The 24,661-nt window shown below is 41.0% G+C and overlaps 1 protein-coding gene across 1 annotated transcript in view; it reads right to left on the reverse strand.

Moving 5' to 3' along the window:
• Window positions 1-2,142: 2,142 nt before the first annotated feature.
• The window catches only part of LOC119412818 (inter-alpha-trypsin inhibitor heavy chain H3-like), a 23,351-nt gene continuing 832 nt past the window's right edge, over window positions 2,143-24,661 (reverse strand). Inside the window, exons 2-20 of the mRNA XM_037679852.1 lie at window positions 23,411-23,571; window positions 23,166-23,270; window positions 19,626-19,788; window positions 19,426-19,536; window positions 18,319-18,447; window positions 18,118-18,234; window positions 17,828-17,996; window positions 17,642-17,752; window positions 17,242-17,423; window positions 16,937-17,116; window positions 16,729-16,853; window positions 8,839-9,083; window positions 8,021-8,161; window positions 7,274-7,348; window positions 6,734-6,841; window positions 6,455-6,623; window positions 3,008-3,156; window positions 2,485-2,566; window positions 2,143-2,404 (exon numbers count right to left, since the gene is read on the reverse strand). Of these exons, the coding sequence (XP_037535780.1) occupies window positions 2,290-2,404; window positions 2,485-2,566; window positions 3,008-3,156; window positions 6,455-6,623; window positions 6,734-6,841; window positions 7,274-7,348; window positions 8,021-8,161; window positions 8,839-9,083; window positions 16,729-16,853; window positions 16,937-17,116; window positions 17,242-17,423; window positions 17,642-17,752; window positions 17,828-17,996; window positions 18,118-18,234; window positions 18,319-18,447; window positions 19,426-19,536; window positions 19,626-19,788; window positions 23,166-23,270; window positions 23,411-23,571 (2,637 nt within the window). The 3' untranslated portion in view covers window positions 2,143-2,289. The remainder of the gene's footprint in view (window positions 2,405-2,484; window positions 2,567-3,007; window positions 3,157-6,454; window positions 6,624-6,733; window positions 6,842-7,273; window positions 7,349-8,020; window positions 8,162-8,838; window positions 9,084-16,728; window positions 16,854-16,936; window positions 17,117-17,241; window positions 17,424-17,641; window positions 17,753-17,827; window positions 17,997-18,117; window positions 18,235-18,318; window positions 18,448-19,425; window positions 19,537-19,625; window positions 19,789-23,165; window positions 23,271-23,410; window positions 23,572-24,661) is intronic.

Raw genomic sequence — 24,661 nt, forward strand, 5'->3', positions numbered from 1 at the left:
TTTCCCCCCCGAGACACCGGATGGTGGACCAGAATCGCCTCAAAGCCATACGGAAGTCATTCTCCATGGCCTCTCTGAACTCCTACCATGCCTGAGTTTTGGCCTCAGCGACCACCCAAGCTGCATGCTGCTTGGACTGCTGGTACCCAACAGCTACTTCCAGGGTCCCACAGGCCAAAAAGGCCAGGTCGGACTCCTTCTTCATCCTGACAGCATCCCTCACCGCCAATGTCCACCACTGGGTTCGAGGGTTACCACTGCGACAGGCACCGACAATCTTGTGGCCACAGCTCCGATAAGCTGCCTTGACAATAGAGGCGTGAAACATGGCCTACTTGGACTCAATGCCCCCCGCCTCCCCCGGAACGTATTCAAAACTCTCCCGAAGGTGGGAGTTAAAGCTCCATCTCACGGGAGACTCTGCCAGACGTTCCCAGCAGACCCTCACAATACTTTTTGGGTCTGCCAGGTCTGATCGGCATCCTCCCCCACCATCGGAGCCAACTCACTACCAGCTAGTGGTCAGTGGACAGCTCCGCTTATACTTATAGATATACTTTTATATTTATACTGTTATAATTTAAAATTTAGGATAGTATCATCCCGGTCCAGGGGCCTTTCTGGGTGGAGTTTGCATGTTCTCTCCGTGCATGCGTGGGTTTTCTTCGGGTACTCCGGTTTCCTCCCACAGTCCAAAAACATGCATGTTAGGCTGATTGGTAACTCTAAATTGTCCCTAGGTGTGAGTGAGAGAGTGAATGGTTGTTTGTCTCGTTTGTCTCTATGTGGCCCTGTGATGGACTTGCGACCCGTCCAGGGTGTACCCCGCCCCTCGCACAGTGATTGCTGGACATGGGCACCAGCGACCCCCGTGACCCAAAATGGAATAAACGGGTAAAGAAAATGGATGGATGGATGGATAGTATCATACTTTTTGTTATTTCATTTTATGCTAATGTTTATTCAATTTTTAATGGTTATTGTTGCACCAGGAGTCTGAGAGCAATGAAATTTCAGTCATGTGTATGTCCTGTACATATTGCAGTTTTGACAAAAAAGTTGACTTTGACTTTGATAACTTGACGCATAGACAATTGTAATAATTGTGTAGCATATGACTCTTCAAACACAGATATTAATAAAGGCGAGAGCAAATCCAAATATATTTCTCAAAAAAATTCTGTTGGAAAGCCAACTGGCCTTACGGACTTCGCATTTTGCATATCGTTGATTGCAGAATTTATCTCAGCTAGAGAGAAATCTTCCTCCAAATCTTTGGTCAGATCAAAACCCACTGAGGGAAGTTTAACATCCTTTTATAAAGTCCTCTAATTCCAATAGGTTAGTTGATGACTCAGACATATACAAAGATTGGTAAAGAAACATGCAGGTATTGAGCTACTTGCGGTCATAGTTTAGTCTTTCACAACACAGTTATGAGGTAATTCAACATTAAACAAGTTATCAAAATCATATTCATGATGGTATGTTCAAGTTGAACTAAAAAGGATATAACTGCACAACTCCAAAAACAACAACTCTAGCATCAGGTGTAGCAGGTGACATGCATTCCTTCAAGAAATTACCCTTTGACTAATTTAGGCTTTCCTTGAGCAACAAAGATATTTAGATCAATTTCTAGTATTGTACTGATCAAGTCCTTTGGATGAAGGACGAAACTGCTCAACAAAAAAAAGAAACCGTCCAGATGACGTGACTAAACATTGTTTGATTTTCTACCTGGATTATTGAGCATGAACCACTTTGGCTATGGCTGCCTCAGGAGTTGACGGGGGAGAGGGTGGGCCTTAGAAACCATCTTCTCACCAGCAAACTGGTTGATACACAATGTGAGTGTGCTGCTTGTGGGACTCGGTTTGTTGTGGCTCCTTGGACTGATGAAGTCCTTTGGATGAAAGATGAAACATCTCACCAAAAAAAAGAAGCTGTCCAGAGGACCTGAATGAACTTTGTTGGAATTTCTAGTATTGTTTGCTTTCAAAAAGCGTTCAATACAAAAATACAAAAGTATTGTTTGCTCTGTATGTTAAAATCATTTTATGGGTAAAATTTGATGTAACATGGTGTTTAAAGTAGAAAACAAACATGCATCTTATAGATGTATTCTTCGTTATTTTTATTGGATAGGTTTAGCAGATTAATCACAGTGCATGATTGCAAATTTCTTTCATAAAATGTTAGACTTGTAACTGTATTCTTTCGGTATCTTGGAAACACCTAGTAGATATTGCTTTTCTCCTTTTCAAATATTTCAGCCAAGGTCCTTTGTTAAATTTGTGCAGTGCAGAAATCTTGCAGGGGTCTCTGCAGAGCTTGATCAGGTGAAACGAGCCAACAGGGGGATGCCATAGTAGGGGAAATACTGTAGTCATCAGCAAAGGAGCTACAAGGAAAAGTTAAAGAAGTAAAACGTTGTTTTCTTGTTAAGAAATTCAAATGCCTGTTTGCTTGTACCAAGTGTACCTGCTAGCTTTAATCACATGGTTTCCGATCTGCAGTGTTGCTTTGCGACGTCCCCGTTTCACCTCATATTCAGTCTTTAAAGCTGCACAACAAAATTGAACAACTCAAGATATGAAAGCAAACACTTGGTACATAAAAAATTATATTATAGATCAAAAAGTTACAACTTTAGCACTATATTTAAATTGTATAACTACCCCCCTCCCCCCCCCCCCACACACACACACACACACACACACAATCCAGTCAGTTTTTGTGAAATATTATTTGTTTTACTAGAGCAGAACAGAAGAAGAAATCTTCTGAAAATATCAGTAAAAAAATTAGAATGTTGTGATTTGTTTCATATCAAAGTTTTTTTTTAGAGCAACACCAGTTTACATAAGAGAACTAAAGACATTTAGAATACATACTGGACTTAATGTGGTAAAGACACACAAGCTTTTATTTTCTGTCATATAAAGAAATGCAGACAATTTCAAGTTATGCACAGATGGTAAACATGAACACATTTATTACTCACCTAAAACTCCTTCAGTGTTGCTTGCAGATGGTCTCTGTCTTAAAACTGGCCAAAGGAATTTCTCACCGTTCTTCTCATGGACTAAAATGATCACCCGCACGTCTTCAGCAGCAACGTCTATTTCTTTGTCTCTCTTGATCACCGTCACACTGGAAACATTTACACAACCAAGAATTAACTGATGTATTAGTCTGCACAAAATGTTATACAATCACAACTAATTTTTCTAATCTTGGTTAATTTTATCCATGCTCAGGTTGTGGAGGAGCAGATATGGGCAGTATGAGGTTTGACTTTATGGACATAAACTAATTTTTGTTGCATCAAAGCAGGTACGAGAAAGTAAAAAAATATTTAAAACTAGGAATATGCTTAGCTAGATTTTTATTTTATTTATTTTATTTTTGGCATAAGTAAAATGTATTGGCAAGCTTTATAGTTGAGATTTACTTATAGTAAGGTTACAAAAATATTCACAAAGGTCTGACCTCAGGTACCTGAGGTACAACCTCAGATGACAGTTTAGAAAATGAGAGCCTCTCAGAGAAATGTCCCTGCCAGGCATCTCAGTCCAGAATCATTATGCCAACAGACAACAGTGCTAATCTACTTTTGTGCAGCTTGTTTAAATACTGAGTAAAAAGCATGTGAACAATGTTTTTGTTTTTACTGTGTTTGCCAACCTCCAATAAAAATTGATATGATGATCTTATAATCAGATGTTTATTACGCACAGAAACAAATCTGATTTAAATAATCTTTGTTTAATTATTTACTCCACCATACATGGACCTGTATTTGCTTTCTGCTAAATCACTGTGTTTGGCCCAGTCACATTACACACAGTTTACAGATAGTGCTACCCAACCAATCTACACATTAAAGCACCATTATCTTCATTGTTACATAGCATGCATTTGTTGATCTGACTGTCACTATAAGCTCATTATAAAATGTTCAGTTTGTAATTGATATGACTTGTAGTTAATGTGGCAGGGCAGTGGCTAGAGCTGTTGCTTCACAGCAAGAAGGTCGCAGGTTTGCCTCCTGGCTTTTTTGTTTGTAGGTTGTAAGTTCTCCTTGTGCACGTGAGGTTTTGCTCCTATAAACCAAATACATGCATGCTTGATTTGTACATATAAACCTGTCCCTAGGTGCAGTGGTGGAATGTAACTAAGTACAAATACTTTGTTACTGTACTTAAGTACATTCTTCATGTATCTGTACTTTACTTAAGTAGAGTTAAATTTTGGGTACTTTATACTTTTACTCCACTACATTTTACATCAAGTATCTGTATTTTCTACTACACTACATTTCCATAATGCGTTTCATTACAAGTTACATTCATGTTGCGGCTTTTTGATTTGTTTGTTTGTTTGAAAATAATCAATGGTGAGAGGAGAGCTGGTCCATTGAATCACTGCAAAGTGGGCAGGTAACATTAGGCCCGCCTTCGAGAAGAGCTGGGCCAATTACATATATTCAAGTATATATGTCACTGAGCTGGGTGCACCCACAGCACCGCTAACACACCCAAAAGTATTCCACCGTAAGAGAGTCAGCCAGAAGATATGCGCCACCCATGGCCTTATTGAAAGACTGCTCAGTACAACAGGATAGCTTCTCTCTCCCAAAAGAGCCAGACCGAATTAAAAAATCTTTGAAAACCAACTTCTTCTGAACTTGAACAAGAAATTCTTGCTGCAATATTGAAATGTGTCAGTTCATGATGTTAGGAGACAAGAGATGAGGGGGTGTGGCAAGATGGCGCCTGTGTGTGGCTTCGCCGGCTTTACCTCTCTGCGCATTTTTTATTATGCGTCTTTTATTATTTTTAAATTATTTAGCTTTTTTCAGTCAGGATAATATAAATAAAGATGTCTCCAAATGGCTGGACACTCGGGTCCAAGTTTTAAAAATGGTGTCAGAAAGTTAAAAATGTTGTTCAATATTGACCCATTACAAGGTTGAATAGACAGTATTTTAACTAGAGTTCATGACAAACTGGAGTTGAAATGTCAGTGGAAATGATCAGAGCCTATTCCTTTTAGTTGTGTCTAATGCTCCTTTTCTTCAGGCAGACAACTTTTACTTAAATGTGTTTACTGCAGTTAAAATGACACAATGGTTTTGTTTTGTGTTAAAATAAAAACATTCAAAGGTAAAATCATCTTTTTTTATTTTGCTTAATGGCATTTAACTCTGCATGCCATCCCTGAAATACTGACACACAGAATCACAAGTCCAAGTGTGAACTGTGTCACAGAGTAAACACAATAAAAACATGTATTATCTGCAGCATTGTTCATTAAAATGACTCAACACTATTAATGTGTTACAGAAAATATACATATGGTATGCAGACTTAAAGATATGTAGACCATTGCATTATGCAATACATTCAGCAAGTACTTTTACTTTTAATACTTTAAGTATTTTATAAGCAAGTATTTATTTACTTTTACTTAAGTAAAAATGTTAATGTGGTACTTCTACTTTTACTAGAGTACAATTTTGTCTGTTTATTTGTACTTTTACTTAAGTACAGTGTTTGAGTACTTTCTCCACCACTGCCTAGGTGTGAGTTAGACAGTGAATACTTGTTTGTCCCATTGGTCCCTACATGTCCCTGTGATGAACATGTCCAGTGTGTACCCCGCCTCTTACACAATGACTGCTGGAAATAAACTCCAGCTCCCCAACAACCCAGAAAGAAAAATAAGCTAAAAAGAAAATGGTGGATGTTACTCTTCTTTAAAAACATGTAACTATGCCTATAAGTGCTGTAACTCTGATATGTTGGACGCGGTCCATCACGGTGCACTAAGATTCATAACTGGCTCTAACTACCGTACCCATCACTGCACCCTGTATTCACTGGTTAACTGATCATTAACTTCACGCAGACTCTCTCACTGGTATATTTTCATCTTTAAATCACTTCTTGGTCTGTTGCCTTTATACATCTCATTCTGTCACTTTGTGAGTGCAGCCACAGCGTGCGCTCTCAGGACATTATTACCTGCAGTGTTTCCTCATTGTGAACTGAACATGGCAAAAGGGCTTTCTCCTACTCCACTCCTGTTTCCTGGAACAACTTGCAAAAAAAATCTGAAACTCGACCTTGACCTCTAAATGGCTTCAAACAACTGCTGTGTTCATGGCAAAAATCAACACTGTCATGTTCTTGTTTTTAGTATTTTGCATGGCTTTATAATGTAGCTGTTTTTGTTACGTTTTTTAATATCATTTGCTTCCGTTTTATTTTTCATTGTATGCTTTTTTATGATTGTCTACTGTTATCATTCTTTGTAAAACCAAGTCTCTCTTGTAAATGAATGCTTGAGATTAATCTGTATAAATAAAGGATGAATGAATGGGGGGGCTTCTTAATAAACGCTGCACTCTAAAACAGTTCTGACCGTTGTTTCTGTTCAACCTCACCTTCCAGCTGTGATGGGATCCAGTCCTGTGTGGCGTGTTGTAGACTGTCCATCTCGAAGAGTGACTCCCTCCGTGTCAACCTCAACATGTTGGTCACATCCAACATGGACGACAATCATTTTAAAGCCTCCATTTGTTACTGAATCCAGTTCACCGTTCATATAAACCTCTGATGCAAAACAGATCAAATAAAAATCACACCATGAATCAGGACATAAACACAGCAAGCAGATAAATGAGACGACTTTGTTCAATGGTGCACAAAGAATTCGCACTGACCCCTGCTGGGATGGTGAAAAAGTTTCAGAATGGCAGCTCCTGTGACGTCAAAGCACAACGGCTGAGACTGATTCTCCGCTTTCAGTAAAAGTCTGTGGGAAACAGGAGCTAGAACGAAAGAGTGACACCATGTTAGATCACACATGTCATGAAAATAAAGAGCTTTTACTTCCAACAACAGTTTAACTGAAGTCACAGTCAAGCAAATTTAATGACTAGTCAATTTACATTTGTCATGTTTTGCTGGAGTTATATGTTCCTCACAAGCAAATCTTGACAGCAAAACTGAAACCAGTGTCAAATTCCACCAAAAAAGCAAAAATGTATATATAATATTGTTTTAGAATTCAAGAGCTAAAATCAGAAAATAAATAAATTTAAGGAAAGGACAACAGCAAAGCATAAAACAAATCCCCCCCCCCAAAAAAAAAAAGTTTTTAGACTTTATATTTTGTTGCTTTTATTTAAAAAAACATAACTTTTCTAAACTAGTGTAACATTTCAGTAAAGAATCAAAGTATGATATTTGAAACACTTTACCAGATGTTGCCATCACAGGAACAGAATCATCGTCAAAACTGTCAAAATAAGCATTGCCGTGGGAAGGCACAGAATCTGCAAGCAAGGATATTTTAAATGTGTTCAGATATTCTGCTCCAACCAAGATTCAACCTCACAGGACCTAGACTGTCTAAAAAATGTATTACCAGAGGAAAATTATGTTTTGAATGTCTGCTAAATATTTTCAATGAATGAACACACAATAGCAACCCAAACTGTACAAGAAAAGTTGTTGACTGTACTCAAGTTTATATCTAGATGATGCAGATGACTATCTTTAACACAAACTGTAACATTTTAAAACTAAATTTTAGACAAAAAAAGAACAAAAACACAATATGCATGACAAATTCTGATTGGGCTTCATACGTGTACTTCCTGTGTATATATATAACTGTACTGCAAATATGTCCTTTCAAGTAAAATACTGGTTAAAAATCTTCTCCTGCCATTGAGTGTGGCTCCTTTTGAGTAAATAAGATAAAGGGAAAATATTATTCTCCAAAAAACTTTTGCTCTCTCTTCAAATGTGAGTAATTAAAAAATGTTCAAAAACTTCAAATTGTCATTTCGCACCAGTCTACAGTATTTGTACAGATAACTGCTATGTTTTGATTTGTTGTAACAATTACATGAGTACTAGTTTTCACATAAGACATTGTTAATTAATTTACAAACATTAATTTATATTTTGTGAGGTGTTGCTCTTAACAGTGTTAATTTTACCTTCAAGAACAGGACTATGAAGGGAAAAATCACTCCCATACCAACCATCGCCAGGAGGACCAGGATGGTCTTTACCAATATGAGGACCAGGATGATTATGAAGACTTGGACGAGTAAGACGATAAGTAAGATCAGGGTCACCTGGAGGACCAAAATTATGCCTAATTAATACTAGTAAAAGAAAGGCATAAAATGAAAGTACTGTTGTAAATCTACAAAACTTTAGATAGAGTAATATATTTGTTTGCATGCTATAACATGCCTTCAGGATGAAACACCTGAATGTTCTGAATGTTTTCTTATTGATCAATTCAGCTTATGGTTAACACATCTAAATTCGGTTTCTAAGTTTGGAAAAAAATTTACAAAATATTTCTGTAAAAATTGTGCACATGATGTAAACTACATTTTGTGGTTTAGTTAATGGTTCAAACTTTTTTAATTTTGTTTTGTAGTTACTGAAATGTTCAATACACTAAGAACTCTGTAAATGAGAAAACTCTCCAACATTGTTGTTCATTTTTATCCAAGAAAATATTTTTATACATGAAAAAAATGTGTTTTCATGAAAAGTGAGTTTTTGACTGCTGCCAAATACAGTGAGTTGCTAAAGTTCAGAGTCGGTCATGTTTCATGGTAAAACATGTAGTCACTACTACCTGTACATACCTCCATGTCCTAATATGCATTAATAAAAAAACAAGGTAAGAATGATTAGGCTTTTTTTTTTTGTCAAAACAATTGACACTCGCTTTATATATCATAAATTGTTGTTTTTTATCAATACACATGGACACTTTCGTGGAGACACATCTTACTATTTGCTTGTTGATGGACACCTCCATGCTTTTGTGATGAACCACTCAATAAGTGTTGACCAGAAGATGCACGAGCTCGGGATCCTTCAGCTTCCCCCTCCTTTGGTTTGTGAAGGACTTGTGTGTTCTCCCCTTCAGGCTTGGTGACCACCATGGATGTGAGTGGGGTCACAAAGTTGTATTTCAGAGACAGCTCCAAAACCACTTTCCTCACATTTTCTTTCTCGAGTCCAGAAAACAGCAACCTGCATCACAACATCTTTTTAAGTAAAACGGCTGAGACAAGCAACAAGACACAATGCGCACATTGCTTAGTAACACTTTTGGTTTAACACGCGCACACAAACACACACACACACACGTTCTTGTAAACATAGTTTTTGGGGACTTTGCTTTGACTTCCATTCATTTTCTATACCCTAATCCTGACTCTTAAACTAAACCTAACCATTACTAGTACTGTACACTCCTAACCCTAACCCATCTGCAATTCACACCTTAGTCCTAAACCTAACCCCTAATCCCCCAACAAGACTAAGGGTGCATTCACACTAGCCCTGTTTAGTCCGCTTTAATAGAACTCTAGCTCGTTTTCCTAGAAAGTCTGGTTCGTTTAGGGAGGTGTGAACGCGCCATCGAACTCTGTCACGGAACAAAAAGGCGAACTCTGGCCCAGGCTAAAACCTAGGTCTCGGTCGGTAGAAGAGAACTCCAGCGCGGTTCAGTACAGTGTGAATGTAAACAGACCGGACCCGCTCCGCAGGACAAACACGCATTGCTCTGACCTTATATGGAGCCGTCAGCTGCCTTGTGGAAAAACAATATTCTCCATGGTCTTCTGTCTCATCTTCTGCTCATGCTATGTCCATTTTTGAAAAATGACAAAATATAACTCCTAAAACTGCTAAAACTTGATGCCACTTTGTTTTTATCTTGATGCATGCTCAAAAATCCAGGTAGAAAAATCCAAAAAAGTTCAATCTGGTCCTCTGGACATTCAAAAAAACAAAAGCAAAACAAAGCAAAAAAAATTCTAGAAAACGTTTCGTCTCTCATCCAAGAGACTTCCTCAGTCTGAGGTGCTGTTTTCAGCTCAGTCTCTTAAATAGCACCTTCTTCACTTTGAAATAGCACCTTCACCACTTTGTTTTTGTTTTTATTTCCAGAAGAAGAAGTGTCTTCAGAGGGTTTTGTGTGGTTTCTTTCAGTAGTTCTTGGTGCAGCGCCCCCACAGGCGAGTGGGGGAATAGGTTGGTTCAACAGGTTGACTCGACTGCACAGTCCAGTGTGAATGCAAACGCACAAGCTCAAATGTAAACAAAAGGTCATGAATATTGGTCCCGAACCGAACCGAGTCTACCGGACTATCTGGTGTGAAAATGATTGTAGGGTGCATTCACATCAGCCCTGTTTAGTCCGCTTTAATCGAAATCTAGCTCGTTTTCCTAGAAAGTCCGGTTCGTTTAGGGAGGTGTGAACGCACCATCGAACTCTGTCACGGAACAAAAAGGCGAACTCTGGCCCGGGCTAAAACCTAGGTCTTGGTCCGGTAGAAGAGAACTCCAGCGCGGTTCAGTACAGTTTGAATGTAAACAGACCGAGCCCCACTCTGCAGGGTAAACAAACATGCATTTCTCTGACCTTATATGGAGCCGTCAGCTGCCTTGTGTGGAAAAACAATATTCCTTATGATCTTCTGTCTCATCTTCTGCTCATGCTGTCCATTTTTAAAAAAAATGACCAAATTTAACTCCTAAAACTGCTAAAACTTGATGCCACTTCGTTTTTATTTTTATTTACAGAAGAAGAAGATGTGTCTTCAGAGGTTTTGTGTCGTTTCTTTCAGTAGTTTTTGGTGCAGTGCCCCCACAGGCGAGTGGGGGAATAGGTAGGTTCAACAGGTTGACTCGACTGCACAGTGCAGTGTGAATGCAAATGCACCAGCTCAAATGTAAACAAAAGGTCATGAATATTGGTCCCAAACCGAACCGAGTCTACCGGACTATCTGGTGTGAAAACGACCTTATCCTTATGGGAACCTGGCTTTGGTCCCCATAAAGAGCATTTGGTCCCTACAATGCAATTTTTTGTAAAATTGGTTCCTACAAGCCAGGTAACCTGAAACAAAAATGCACACACACTTGCTGGATACTTTTCTTATTATTCACTTGTTTAAATTACTTGATATCTTTGCACCAGCTCTCCAGGTGTTCTACCTCCTGCCTGTAGCTGGACTCATCATTTTTTGTAAAGTTTGCAGATGATTCAGTGGTGGTGGGATACATCACAATGTGACAGCCTGGATGGGTAGTTGCACAATCATACGTGAGCAGAGTAAACGGGAGAGGGCTTAACACACACTCCTGAGGAGAACCAGTGTTATGGTGGATGAGGAGAAGTTGTGGATCCTCACTGACTGTGGTCTGTTTGTTAAGAAGTCCAGTACCCAGTTGCAAATGGAGGGGCTTAGTCCTAGTGTGAATAGTTTGTTCATCAGGGTTTGGGGGATCATGGTGTTGAAGGCAGATGTGAAGTCCACAAAAAGCATATGGATGTAACAGTCTTTCTGCTTCAGGTGGTTGAGCGTAGTGTTGACCACAGAGGAGATGGCATCCTCTGTTGATCGGTCCTCGCGGTATGCATACTGATGAGGGTCCTCGTTGATGTTGATGGTTGTTTTGATGTGGGCCATGACCAGTTTTTCAAAGCATTTAGCGACTATGGGGGTGAGAAGAAGTATTCAGAGTGGCATTTGTGTGAACAAATAAGCTTTATTAGTGAGGTCTCCTCATTGAATTGCAACCTTATTGTGGTGGAGGAGTTTGTGTGCCTGAATGAACCTAGGCGATATGCTGCAATTGCCCCTGGTTAGGTTTCCCAAGGCAGATTGGTCCTAGGTGACAAGGAACTCAGTGTCTCTTGCACAGGCGTGGGCCCCACCCTGGAGCCAGGCCTGGGGGAGAGGCTTGTCGGCAAGCCCCTGGTGAACAGGTCTCTACCCATGAGGCCCGGTTGGACTCGGCTCAAACGAGTAGCGTGGGTTTGCCTCCCTGTAGGCCCACCACCTGAAGGAGGGGGCATGTGAGTCAGGTGCATGACGCCATGGGCAGTGGCCTTGGTGCCCTGACCCTGGCTTACCAAAGCTGGCTCTTGGGACATGGAATGTGGTGGGGAAGGAGCCTGAGCTTGTGTGTGAGGTAGAGCGGTACTGACCAGATATAGTTGAACTCACCTTGATGCATAGCATGGGCTCTGGAATCAATCTCCTTGAGAGGGGCTGGACCTCACTCGGGAGTTGTCCATGGTGGGAGGTGTCGAGCTGGTGTGGGTCTACTTTTAGCCCCCCCCCCCCCCCCAACTTGGTGCCTGTGTGTTGGAGTTTTCCCCGGTAGATGACAGGCTAGCTTCTCTGCACCTTTGGGTGTGAGGGACAGGCTCTGACTGGTGTTTGTGCATACATGCCAAACAGCAGTTCAGAGTATCTGGCCTTCTTGAAGTCCTTGGTGGTGGTGTTTGAAGGTGCATCAGCTGGGGACTCCTTTATTCTTCTGGGGGACTTCAATGCCTATGTGAGTAATGACAGTGTAACCTGGAGGGGCATAATTAAGATGATTAGGCCTCTCTGATCTGAACCTGAGCAGTGTTTTGTTGTTGGACTTCTGTGCTAGTCATAGTTTGTCCATCACAAACACCATGTTCAAACATAAGGGTGTACATAAGTGCACTTGGCAGCAGGACGTCGTAGATCAATGATTGACTTTGTAGTCCTGTCATATGATTTGCGGCCATTTGCTTTTGACACTCGGGGGAAGAGAGGAGCTGAGCTGCCAACTGGTCACCACCTGGTAGTGACCAGTTTAAGACCAATTGTCAGCATGATTAACTATGTCACTTACAATGTTTCCAAATATCTGGCGTCTGTACTAATCCCTTTAGTTGGCAGCTCAGAACACCACATACAGAACACCATGGACTTTGTGGATAAGGTGAGGGATGAAACAATGGTCTCTTTTGATGTCACATCACTCTTTATGTGCATTCCTGTTGATGATGTAGTAGAGGTGGTCAGTTTAAGATTAAAATCAGACACCACTTTGAGCAGCAGGACCACAATTTCTACAGAACAACTGTGTCAACTCTTGAAATTGTGCCTGCAGTCAACTTACTTCACATATGGGGACCAATATTATAGGGAGAAACATGGGTGTGACATGGGGTCTCCAGTTTCTCCTATTGTGGCCAACCTGTACTGTACATGGAGGAGATAGAAAAGGGAGCCTTGACGTCCTTTTCAGGGACACCACCAAGTCATTGGTTCAGGTATGTTGCTGACACCTGGGTTAAAATAAAAACTCAGGAAGGCCAACTGGTCACATCATCTCTGTGGATAAATATATCAAGTTCATACGAGAAGATGTAAAAAACAGCAGGCTGGCTTTCTTGGACTGTTAGGTCTCAGTTTCTGATAGAGGACATTTGCAAACTAATGTGTACCGCAAACCCACCCACACAAACCAATATTTGCAGTTTGACTCCCATCATCCTTTGGAGCACAAGTTAGGAGTCATCAGGACTCTGTACCACAAAGCAGACAGCGTCCCCACTAACTCAGGAGCCAGGCAGAAGGAGAAATCCCACACAAGACAGGCTCTAGAGCAATGTGGATATCCTAAATGGGCCTTCCTGAAAGCAGAGAAGAAACCCAAACAGGACTCCAGCCAGCCATCAGGTGAAAAAGAGGAACCCAGACCGGTAGTCATTCCGTATGTTGAGGGAGTATCAGAGAAACTGAGACGTTTATTTTCTAAACATAATGTCCCAGTGGCTTTTAAACCCCAAAACACATTATGGCAAAGATTGGTTCATCCCAAAGATCCAGTCCCCCAGCACAAACAGAGTAATATTGTGTATGCTGTTCAGTGTCAGGAGGGCTGTGATCAGTCTTACATCGGGGAAACTAAACAGTCACTGGCCAAAAGGATGGCCCAGCACAGAAGAGCAACATCATCAGGCCAGGACTCTGTGGTCTACACTCATCTCCAGGCCAGCGGTCACTCTTTCAGGGATGAAGATGTTCACATCCTTGATAGAGAGGAACAGTGTTTTAAGAGAGGAGTAAAGGAGACCATCTTTGTAAAAAGAAACCATTCATCATTAAACAGGGGTGGGTGCCTCTGTGTTCAACTGTCCCCCTCTTACAATGCTGTTATTGCTAGTATCACTCAGTCCCCTGTGAATAGCAAACAGTCATCAGTGTGCTAATGATCCATCGGTAGGCTGATGGTCCTCCTTGATTATGTGAGCACCTGGTTTGGCAGTCATTAGCAAATTGGTTGATCCACTATGATAAGGTGCCATTTATAAGACTGAACTGAATACAGCACCTCAGACTGAGGAAGTCTTTCGGATGAAAGACGAAACGTTTCTACAAATTTTTTTATTTTTTAATTTTTTGGATGTCCAGAGGACCAGATTTAAATTTTTTAGATTTTTCTACCTGGATTATTGAGCATGCATCAGGACGCCTGGTAAGGAGTTGGATCAGATGACGGGAGAAGATGCTGTACAGACCTAGTAGACACAAATGTGCAGTGAGGGTTTGCTGGGATTGTTTGGCAGAAGAACTTGTCAGAAAGATCATCAACTCACACCTCTGAGAGCTTTAACCACATCCCAGATATAGTGAGGGTCAATGATTCAGAGTAGGCCATGTTCTGTGCCTCAGTTGTTGAAGTGGCTGCCTTGAGCTGTGGCTGCAATGTTGTTGGTGCTTCTCGCGGTGGCCACCCTTGAACTCGGTAGTGAACACCCTAGGTTAAGGCGGCTGTCAAGCTGAAGGAGTCCTATTGGTCCTTGCTGGCTGGTGGGACTCCAGAGGCATCTGAGAAGTAACGGAGTGCCAAGAGGTCCCCAGATTGGCTTTTGCTGATGCAAAAGCTCAGTTGTGGGAGGAGTTTGGTGAGGTCTTGGATAAAGACTCCCGATTGGCTCCAAGGCGATTCTGGCAAATCATAAGGCAGCTGAGGAGGGAAAGCATCTCTTTACTAACACTGTATTCAGTGAAGGTGGGGTACTGTTGACCTCAACAAGTTATGTTGTTGGAAAAGAATACTTCTCTGACCTTCTCAATCCCACCAGAATATCTTCCATGGAGGAAGTTGAGTTGGGGGATTTCGGGGTTTGGTCCATCCATAACTGTGGCTGAGGTCGCCGAGGTAGTTAAATAGCACCGTGGCAGCAGTGCTTCAAGAGTGGATGAGATTTGCCCTGATTTCCTTAAGGCTCTAGGCATTGTGGGACTGTCTTGGTTGACACTCTTTTGCAACACTGAGTGGACATCAGGGGCAGTGCCACTGGATTGGCAGACTGGGGTGATGGTTCCCCTCTTCAAAAAGGGGGAGCAGAGGATGTGCTGCAATTATAGGGGCATCACTCTCCTCAGCCTCTCTGGTAAGGTCTATTCAGGGGTACTGGAGAAGTGATCCATATTGTTGGCCAATCCTCAGATCCAGGAGGAACAATATGGGTTTCATCCTACCTGTGGAACACTAGACCAGCTTTTTACCCTTATTAGGGTCCTCGAGGGGTCGTGGAAGGTTACCCATTCAGTCTACATGTGTTTTGTGGACTTGGAGAAGACTTTCGACCGTGTTTCTCGAGGTACACTGTTGGCAGTGCTCTGTGAGTATGGGATTGGGGGCCCATTGCTATGGACTATTCCATCTCTGTACAGTCGATGCAAGAGTTTGGTTCCCATTGCCAGTTACAAGTCAGACCCCTTCAGGGTAGGAGTTGGACTCTGTCAGGGCTGCCCATTGTCACCAATTCTGTTGATAACTTTCATGGTCAGAATTTCTCTGTGCCGCCAGGGGGTAGAGGTATTCCAGTTCGGGGGCTTCAGGATTCCATCTCTGCTATTTGCAGATTATCTGATCCTGTTGGCATCATTGTGCTGTGATCTCCAGCTCTCACTGGAGCAGATCACAGCCGAGTGCGTAGCGGCTGGGATGAGAATCGGTACTTCCAAATCTGAGGCCATGGTCATCAGATGGAAAAGAGTGGATTGCTTTCTTTGGGTCAAGGGTCAGGTTCTGCCTCAAGTGGAGGAGTTCAAGTATCTTCAGGGAAAAATGGAGAGTGTGATTGACCGATGGATAGGTGCAGTGTCTGTAGTATTGCATATTCTGTACTGGTCTATTGTGGTGAAGAGGGAGCTGAACTGTAAGGAGAAGTTTACCAGTTGGTATTCCTACCCTCACCTATGGTCACAAACTCTGGGTAGTGACCGAAAGAATGAGATTGCGGATACAGGCAATTGAAATGAGTTTCCTCCACAGGGTATCTGGACTCTCCCTTGGAGAAAGGGTGAGAAGTTCAGTTATCTGAGAGAGACTCAGAGTATAACCGCTGTTCCTCCACATCGAGAGGAGCCAGTTGGAGCCACTTTTGTCAGCTAAGGTTGTATTTTACACAGGTTGACAAAATTTGAAAAATAAGAGATTAGAACCAGTTTTGTCTAGTCTGATGGCTTTGAATTCAATGGACTCCAACAGTCTCCACAGTTATTAGATCTCAATAAAATCAAACACCTTTGGGATGTGGTGGAACTGAAGAGTTGCATCATGGAGGCACAGCTAACAAATCTGCTACAAATGTGTGACGTTAACTTGTCAAAATGGGCCAAAATATCAAAAAAATGTTTAATTTACTTTTTGGAATCTAAAATATGTAAGTGTGGATACAGAGGGAGTCCAGCCTTGTATTGTATTGGCAAAGTAAACCTAACAAAAGCAAAAGAGATCTGTGATCTCAATGGGATTTGCCTGGTTAAATAAAGGTTAAATAAAATAAATAAAATGGCCAGTGAGGGTTGGTTCATATCACACTTACTCTTTATCCAGAAGCTGCTTAACTGTGAGGTAGGCCCAAACCCGCTGAAGGAGACCTTCAGTCACTGTTTCAGCAGAGGGCTCCACAGGGGTGCTGCTGTCAGAAAATTTCATTTTTCTACTATTCTGTTATAATGCAAAGAACAATGTAATGTCAGTATACACTAATGTTCTAAAAATGATTTTGTGGTTTCAGGAACGATTCTTACTGAAATGGCCACAACTTGAGGACTGAAGGTTTCAATGTCATTGTCAATGATCTCACCGGCCACCACAATCTCAGAGCCATTATAATACTGACTGAAATTAGTTTGGGTCAGGTTGGTTCCTCCCATGTAGATCATTGTCACATCTGTCAATAGAGGAGTGGCCACTTCTTCATAGAAACCCTGTTAACATACAATGATGATGCATTATGGATTGTTTAAATCTATTCATGCTCAAATAGGTTTTTGTGGGGGGGAATGCACCAAAACTATTAGTAAAAAAGCAAGAATGATGTGTAGGAAGATACCGTCAGCTGTAAATCAGCATCAGAGTCTTCATAAATCCGTCTCGCCACACCATTGTTCTCCAGTGACATTTTCTCAAGGAACTCAAACTTGACATCAAACCCAAAACCAAGACAATAGAGTGGGAACTTTCCTGCAATGGCCCGTCTTACATTTGACTGTATGACCTCAAAATTTGTGACCCCTGCAAAGACAAGAAAGACATGTCTTATAGCATGTCCTTTTTGGATTGTTTAAAATATACATTGACATTGACTAAAAAATGTTTCATTTTAAGAGCCTTATTTAAAGCTTTATTTTTTTAAGGAACACACTTTTTTTAAATGTAATTATACTTTGTAATTGTTTTGGGTGTGAATATTTTCTGAGGCTTCCATTGTCTTCACGTGTGTTTTAATTTACCTGCAGTTGGGTCTCCATCTGTGAGAAGGATCAGGATAGATGCTGATCCTTCTCGGAGGTGTTCATTCAGCATGCGTGCTCCATCTAGCACTGCTGCATTAATGTTTGTAGCTGAAAAAAAAAATGATATTTTACTGCCATCCTGTTGCCAAGTATTCACATTGCAACTTCTTAAAATAAGCTTACTTCTTCTGCTCCTTATAGTCTTTGCAAATTCCTTAGCCCCTTCCAAATTGACACTGGTGGCCTGAACAAGTTTGCGTTTCCAGTGGGAAATTTGGCTATCAAAAGTTAAAACACTAAAGAAGTCGTCTTCAGCCAGGTCATTCAAAATATGAATCAAAGCAATTCGAGTCTGTTTAAAAGGTATAAAACAATTACTGAGGAAATAAACAATTACACTGTGTTTGTTTTAAGTGTGATCTTATATGTACTGGATAACAAATATTATACCAATAAAAACTGGAAAGTATCACCTGTTTCATTTTTCTGCCTTCCATTGAGCTACTTCGATCAATAATAAAAACAATGTTTTTTGGTATTCGAGGAAGATTTGATGGAGCAAAGTGATGAACAAAATACCCATCTGATGTCTAAGAAAATAAAAAGTTAAAACAAAAAATGTTTTGAGGAGAAGTAGAAAATATATGATCAGATGTAAAAAGCTAATGTTTTACCTTGATGTCTCCCAGTGCAGCATCTCTGTTAACATCGTAAACAATAACCAGATCTCCATTCATACCTTGTTCTCCACAACTGTCACAAATTTTCTGCTGGTCAACAGTTGGATAGAAATACACCCAGGCCTGCAAACCACACAAATCAGATTTTATACACCCTTGAAACATGGTGATTTTTAACAAAATGTTAGAATTTTGAAAAAATAAAAAACTCATAATTTTTTATCAAACATCGCTCCACTATAATCACCAGGATAAAATCCAACTTACCAATTAAAATGATTTAAAAAAATTGGAATTGTATTCTTTGTTGTATTTCGGCTGCTTTCTTCATCATGGGTCGCCACAGCGAACTAACTTTTTTTTTTTTTTTTTTTTTTCCTTTTTCCCTTTTTTTATCCAGGTTAGTCTCATTGAGCCACGAGAACTCATTTTCAAGAGAGACCTGTTTAGGGAGCACATGGTGGGGTTAAGGGCCTTGCTCATGGGCCCAGAGTGGGGCGAATGAGGGTGGGGGCAAGTGTGGGTGTTTCACCTACCCCACCCACAATTTTGATGTTGTCGGGGCCGGGGCGTGAACCGGCGATCTTCGGATCACAAGCCCACCTCTCTAACCTCTGCTCCACCACTCCCCCCCAACTTCCCCTCAACTTGCATGAAGACTTGAATTGTTTTTTATGGCGATGCCCTTCCTGACACTACCACAGCCCTCTGTGTGGAGCAGAGAGCTGCCATGTAGGGCACCCAGGGGAGCAGATGGTGGGTGTTAAGGGCCTTGCTCCAAGGCCCAAAGTGTGGCAAATGAGTTTGGAAATGGGTGTGGGAGCTTCACCTTTTCCACTCACAATTCACATTTGGGGTAAAAGCGGTGATCTTCAGACTGCAGGCTCACCTTCTCTAAACTCTGCACCACCACTCCCCAAAATGGATAACTTAAAATATATTTTTAAGTTTTAAACACTGGTTAACGTGATGCCTAATGGCTCTTAATTATACAAAAAATAAAAATACAGATGATTATGTATAGCTTTGAATGCCTTTACCTTTTAATGGAAAAGTGAAGGTGAACATAAAACAGAAACATAGCTGCATTTCAAGCTGTACCTTGTTGGCTGCATGTGTTTTGGTGATGGCATTAGCCAGGGCTTTAGTGCTCAGTCCTCCTTTCACATCAATGAAACTTATCCCAGCATTTTCATAAACATACACATCAACCTGTCAGTGAGTAAAATTTAATAAATGTTAGCAGTTTTCAGAGCAAAAACTCCTGTCACAAATATTGTCTTTTTGGATGAACAACAAACTTTGAAGTCTTTGACAGGCTGCATGGGTCGAGCATGGATCAGCAGCTCGTATTTTCCAAGTGTGCGTTTCAGTAGTTCCTCATAAGTGAGCTCAAAGGTGACCTTTTCATGAGCCGCCACAGTTACAGAAGTTTTAAATTCCTCCATGGTCCTCCCTACAGAGCTGCAAGAAAAACAGTTATCACTGTAAATGATAGGATGCGTGCCACGATGACATACAGTGGAGGAAACAAATAAAACGGATTATTTACCTTTTTTTTTTTTAAGTATGCCCTCATTTGTATATGGATATTTCAGAGGGACAAAATATCAACTAAAAATTAAAAAAAACTCACGACAAAAACTCCTGATGAATGCTCAATAATCCAGGTAGATAAATCTACCAAGGTTGAGTCCAGGTCCTCTAGACAAATTCTTGTTCATAGACATGTTGTTAGGTCCTGGGGTTGTTAGGAATTCTTTTTCCCACTAAATGGAGTCCTGGAGTTGGCTGGCAGAGGAGCGTCTTACCTGACGTCATCGGCACACCGGTGGACAATCAACTCGTTACCGGCAGGTTAAGAGAGAAGGACTGCCAGTACCTCGACGCCAGAGTGTTACCAGTGATGGTATCTCACAGTCCCTCCAAGTCTCCTCAGTTTTTTTTTCTGTATTTATCTCCCTGTGATCTGAGAGTAATCTGTTTCCTGTGGATTCTTTTTTTGTTTTGAGGATCCTGACCTGGTTCTCGTTCTCTTTGTTTCCTCGTGACGCCGTGGGTTGTTTCCCCGTGGATGCCCGAGCTCCCACACTAACATGACACAGCCGACATCGATCTCCAGCACCAAAGACCGACTGGCAGTCCGTCTACTCCTCTGATGCCTTCAAGCCTCTGCCTACCAGTCTGCCCTCCAACGCCGTCTTCTCCTTCGAGCTCCCTCCGACATTCAAAAGGAACTCTACAAACCTCTCAAGGACCTAACTGGAACTAAAAGACCCCGGACCAACACCAACCCCCCTCCAGTCCCAGGATTGATCACCGAACAAGTAAGCTCTCATTTCTCTCTGTCCAGAAATCAAATTTTCCTACAACCTCAAACTCATCATCTCCCTTGTTGTTTTCTCCAGTGTGCTTAGCATTCAACAGCCCCGCTCACGGACCAGACCTTCATCTGATTCCGCTTATTTATCGTAAAAATAAACATTTATTATAGTTCATCTCTCTCCTGTGTGGTGTTCTTGCATGTGGGTTAATTGATTAGTTAAACCCAACATGACACATGTTTTGTTTTTCATCCAAAAGACCTTCAGTCTGAGGCGCTGCAAGCATACTCAGTTTTATAACTGCACCTTTGCATAGTCTACTTTGCAAAGGTGTTGTTTTTAAGACTGAGTTTACATTCAGCTTATAGTTTTTTTCCCATCTTTCCATCCATCCATTATCTTCCGCTTGTTCCAAAGTTGGGTCGTGCGGGCAGCAACTTGAACAGGCAGTCCCAGACATCTCTTTCCACAGCCACCTCTTCCAGCTCTTCTGGGAGGACTCCAAAGTGTTCTCAGGCCATCTGAGAGATATAGTCTCTCCAGTGTGTCCTAGGTCTTCTTCGAGGTCTCCTCCCAGTTGAACATGCCTGAAGCACCTCACTAGGGAGACACCCATGGAGCATCCTTATCAGATGCCTGAACCACTTCAAGTAGCTTCTCTTGATATGGAGGAGCAGGAGTTCTACTCAAAGTCTCTCCTGGATAACTGAACTTCTTACAGTATCTCTAAGGGAGAGTCCAGCTACTCTGCAGAGGAAACTCATTTCAGCCATGGGTATCCGCAGTCTCCTTCTTTTGTTCATTACCCAGAGTTCATGGCCATTGATGAGGGTAAGAATGTAGACCGACTGGTAAAGAGCCTTGCCTTACAGCAAAGCTCCCTCTTAACCAAAACAGACCAGCACCGAGTCTGCAATACAGCAGATACTGTACCAGTCCAACTGTTACAGCTTTCCCTCACTAATGAACAAAACCCCAAGATACTTGAACTTCTTCTCTTGAGGCAGAACCTCACCCTCGATCCAGAGTAATCCACCCTTTTCTGACTGAGAACCATGACCTCAGATTTGGAGGTGCTGATTCTCATATCTCACACATGCCACAATAATTGGAATACACCCTACGTCTTCCCTTTATGATCAGGGAAACCTCCACCCAAGTTTGCCAATCCAGTGGCACTGCCCCCAATGTCCATGAGATGTTGCAAAGTTGTCAGCCACAACAGCCCCACAACATCCAGAGCCTTAAATAAATCAGGGCAGATCTCATCCACCCCCAGATCCCTGCTGCCATGGAGTTTTTAACTACCTCCGCTACCTCAGCCATGGTTTTTGACAGATCAACCCTGAAGTACCCTGACACAGCTTCCTCCGTGGAAGATGTGCCACTGGGATTGATAAGTTCAGAGAAGAATTCCTTCTGTCTCCTGACAACTTCAGTGGTTAAGGTCAACAGCACCCCATCTTCACTGAATACAGTGTTATTAAAGTGTTGCTTTCCCATCCTCTGTCACCTGGTGGTTTACCAGAATCTTCTCGGAGCTGATCGAGAGTTTCTGTACAAGGCCTCATCAAACTCCTTCCATATACCAGCTTTTGCCTCCACAACAGCAAAGGTTGCAGCCTTCTTGGGCCTCTGGTACTGCTTAGCTGCCTCTGACATTTCCATCTTCAGCTTGACAGCCTCCCTAACCCATGATGTCACTACCGAGTTTGAGGGTGGCCACCGCAAGCAGCACCAACCACGTTGCGGCCAAAGCTCAAGGCAACCACCTCAACAATTGAGGCACGGAACATGGTCCACTTGGACTCAGTGGCACCCACCTCAGCTGGGATGCGGTTAAAGCTGTCCCAGAGGTGTGAGTTGAATATCTTTCTGATGGGTTCTTCTGCCAGGCATTCCCAGCAAACCCTCACTAAAGGAATGGGTCCACAGGGTCTGTCCGGCATCTTCCTCACCATCTGATCCAACTCACTACCAGGTGCTGATCAGTTAACACCTCAGCTCCTCTTGTCACACAAATGGCAGCAAATCAGATGACAAAACAACAAAGTCAATCATTGCTCTATGACCTAGGGCATCCTGATGCAAAGTGCACTTATGGACACCCTTATGTTCGGACATGGTATTTATGATGGACAAACCATGACTAACGCAGAAATACAACAACAGAACACTGCTCAGGTTCAGATCAGAGAGGCCATTCCTCCCAATCATGTGCCTCTAGGTCACACTGTCATTACCCTTATTGTGTACACATTCCATCTAGAAGGGTCCACAGCCAGGATTCACTCCAGCAACCTTCTCAGTGAGAGACAACACATTTTATTTTTCATGTTATGTGTTTTTCCCTGAAATGTTGATAAATATGTTTTTATCTCTCTTGATAAAGAAAAGTGGGCAATTTTGCTAAATCATTGAAAGACCTAGAAATTTGAAACTTGACAATAAATTGACAGAGAGAGCAGATTTTGAAACATCTAAAATCATCTTAATAAATTCCATCAAAATTAATACCTGACAATGCCTGCACTTTCACCACGAGACACAGCCTCCGTGTATTGCTGCTGAGCCTGCTCCTTCGATTTTACAACTCCATCATAAACCTGACCATCTATAAACCTGCAGACAACCAACACAATATTGAGTTTGAATTTTTTTGTTAGTACTATTTTATACACAACTGTTACTAAAATATTGAAATTTTATTCATCATTACTAAAATATTGAAATTTTATTTTTCATTTTTTTCCTTCCCATACATTCTGAATTTACTGATGAAGGCATTCTTGGGAATCTGAACATGGAATTCAATTTCTTTGGACTCCTCCATACGGTTGGCCACACGGCTTGTGATGATGGTGGTGGCATATCGGCCAGTGACAGTGGAGTTGATGTGAAAGCTGTAAATGTCCCAGTCACCCTGAACAAACACAGAAGCTAAATTCAAATAAATAGCGATAGATCTGGCTAACAACCAACATATCAAAGATGCGTTGATGGTTAAAATATTTTTGGTGCACAAACAAAAACAGGGTTTTTTTATGGTTTTTTTTGTTTGTTTAGCTTGTTTCTTCTTTTTGTGTTATTTAAAACGAGTGTAGTTAACATTCAAAACAATATTCTAACATTACATTTACTAAGATAAACCTATTGGAAATAGCATTAAAGTAAAAAAAATATACAACATTACAAATTTCTTGATTTTAGTTGTCTTCTTAACATCTTCATTTTAACACTGTGAAATGCTTCATAAAGGATTTAAGGGTTTTATCTTATTTATTTATTTGATTTAATTTGATGTATTCAATACAAACTTGGTTTAAACTTAATAAATTATCATAAAATTTAGATAAAACTAAATACATGATATTTAGTAACAAAAAGAGAACTGTTGATGATCCATTTAAAATTGAGGGTGTTGAGATTTGTAGAGTTAATGAGATGAAATGTTTGGGTGTAATCACTGATGAACAACCAAAATGGAAAAATCACATAAATTCTGTAAGAACAAAAATAGCTAAATCTATTGCAGTACTATACAAAGTCAGGGAATTATTAAATGACAAAGCTCTGTACATGTTGTATAACACAATCATTGTTCCACATTTAATCTATTGCATTGATGTTTGGGGGAAAGCGTGTAAAACATTTACAAAGCCTATTTTTATTTTACAGAATAGAGTAAGAATCATCAAGCATTACAGTCACCCATCAAGCACATTATTGTATCAACTGAAGTTATTAAAGTTCCATGATTTGGTAGATAGTATTTTATCAGTTATGTATAAGATTCAAAATAACAAATTACCATTAAATATCCAAAGAAATTTTGTTAAAAGACAAAGTTGTTATAATCTTAAGGGGATAGAGATATTTGTCAAACCAAAATTCAGAACTAGTCTGAAGGGAAGGTCTACCTCAATCCAAGGAGTTGGATTGTGGAATGGTCTAGAGAGTGATGTAAAAAATGCCAAGTCAATGTGTACATTTAAGAAAAAGATCAAAGCTGA

Source organism: Nematolebias whitei, chromosome 7 (genome assembly GCF_014905685.2).
Source record: "Nematolebias whitei isolate Nwh7 chromosome 7, NemWhi1, whole genome shotgun sequence".
NCBI classification, from domain to species: Eukaryota; Metazoa; Chordata; class Actinopteri; order Cyprinodontiformes; family Rivulidae; genus Nematolebias; species Nematolebias whitei.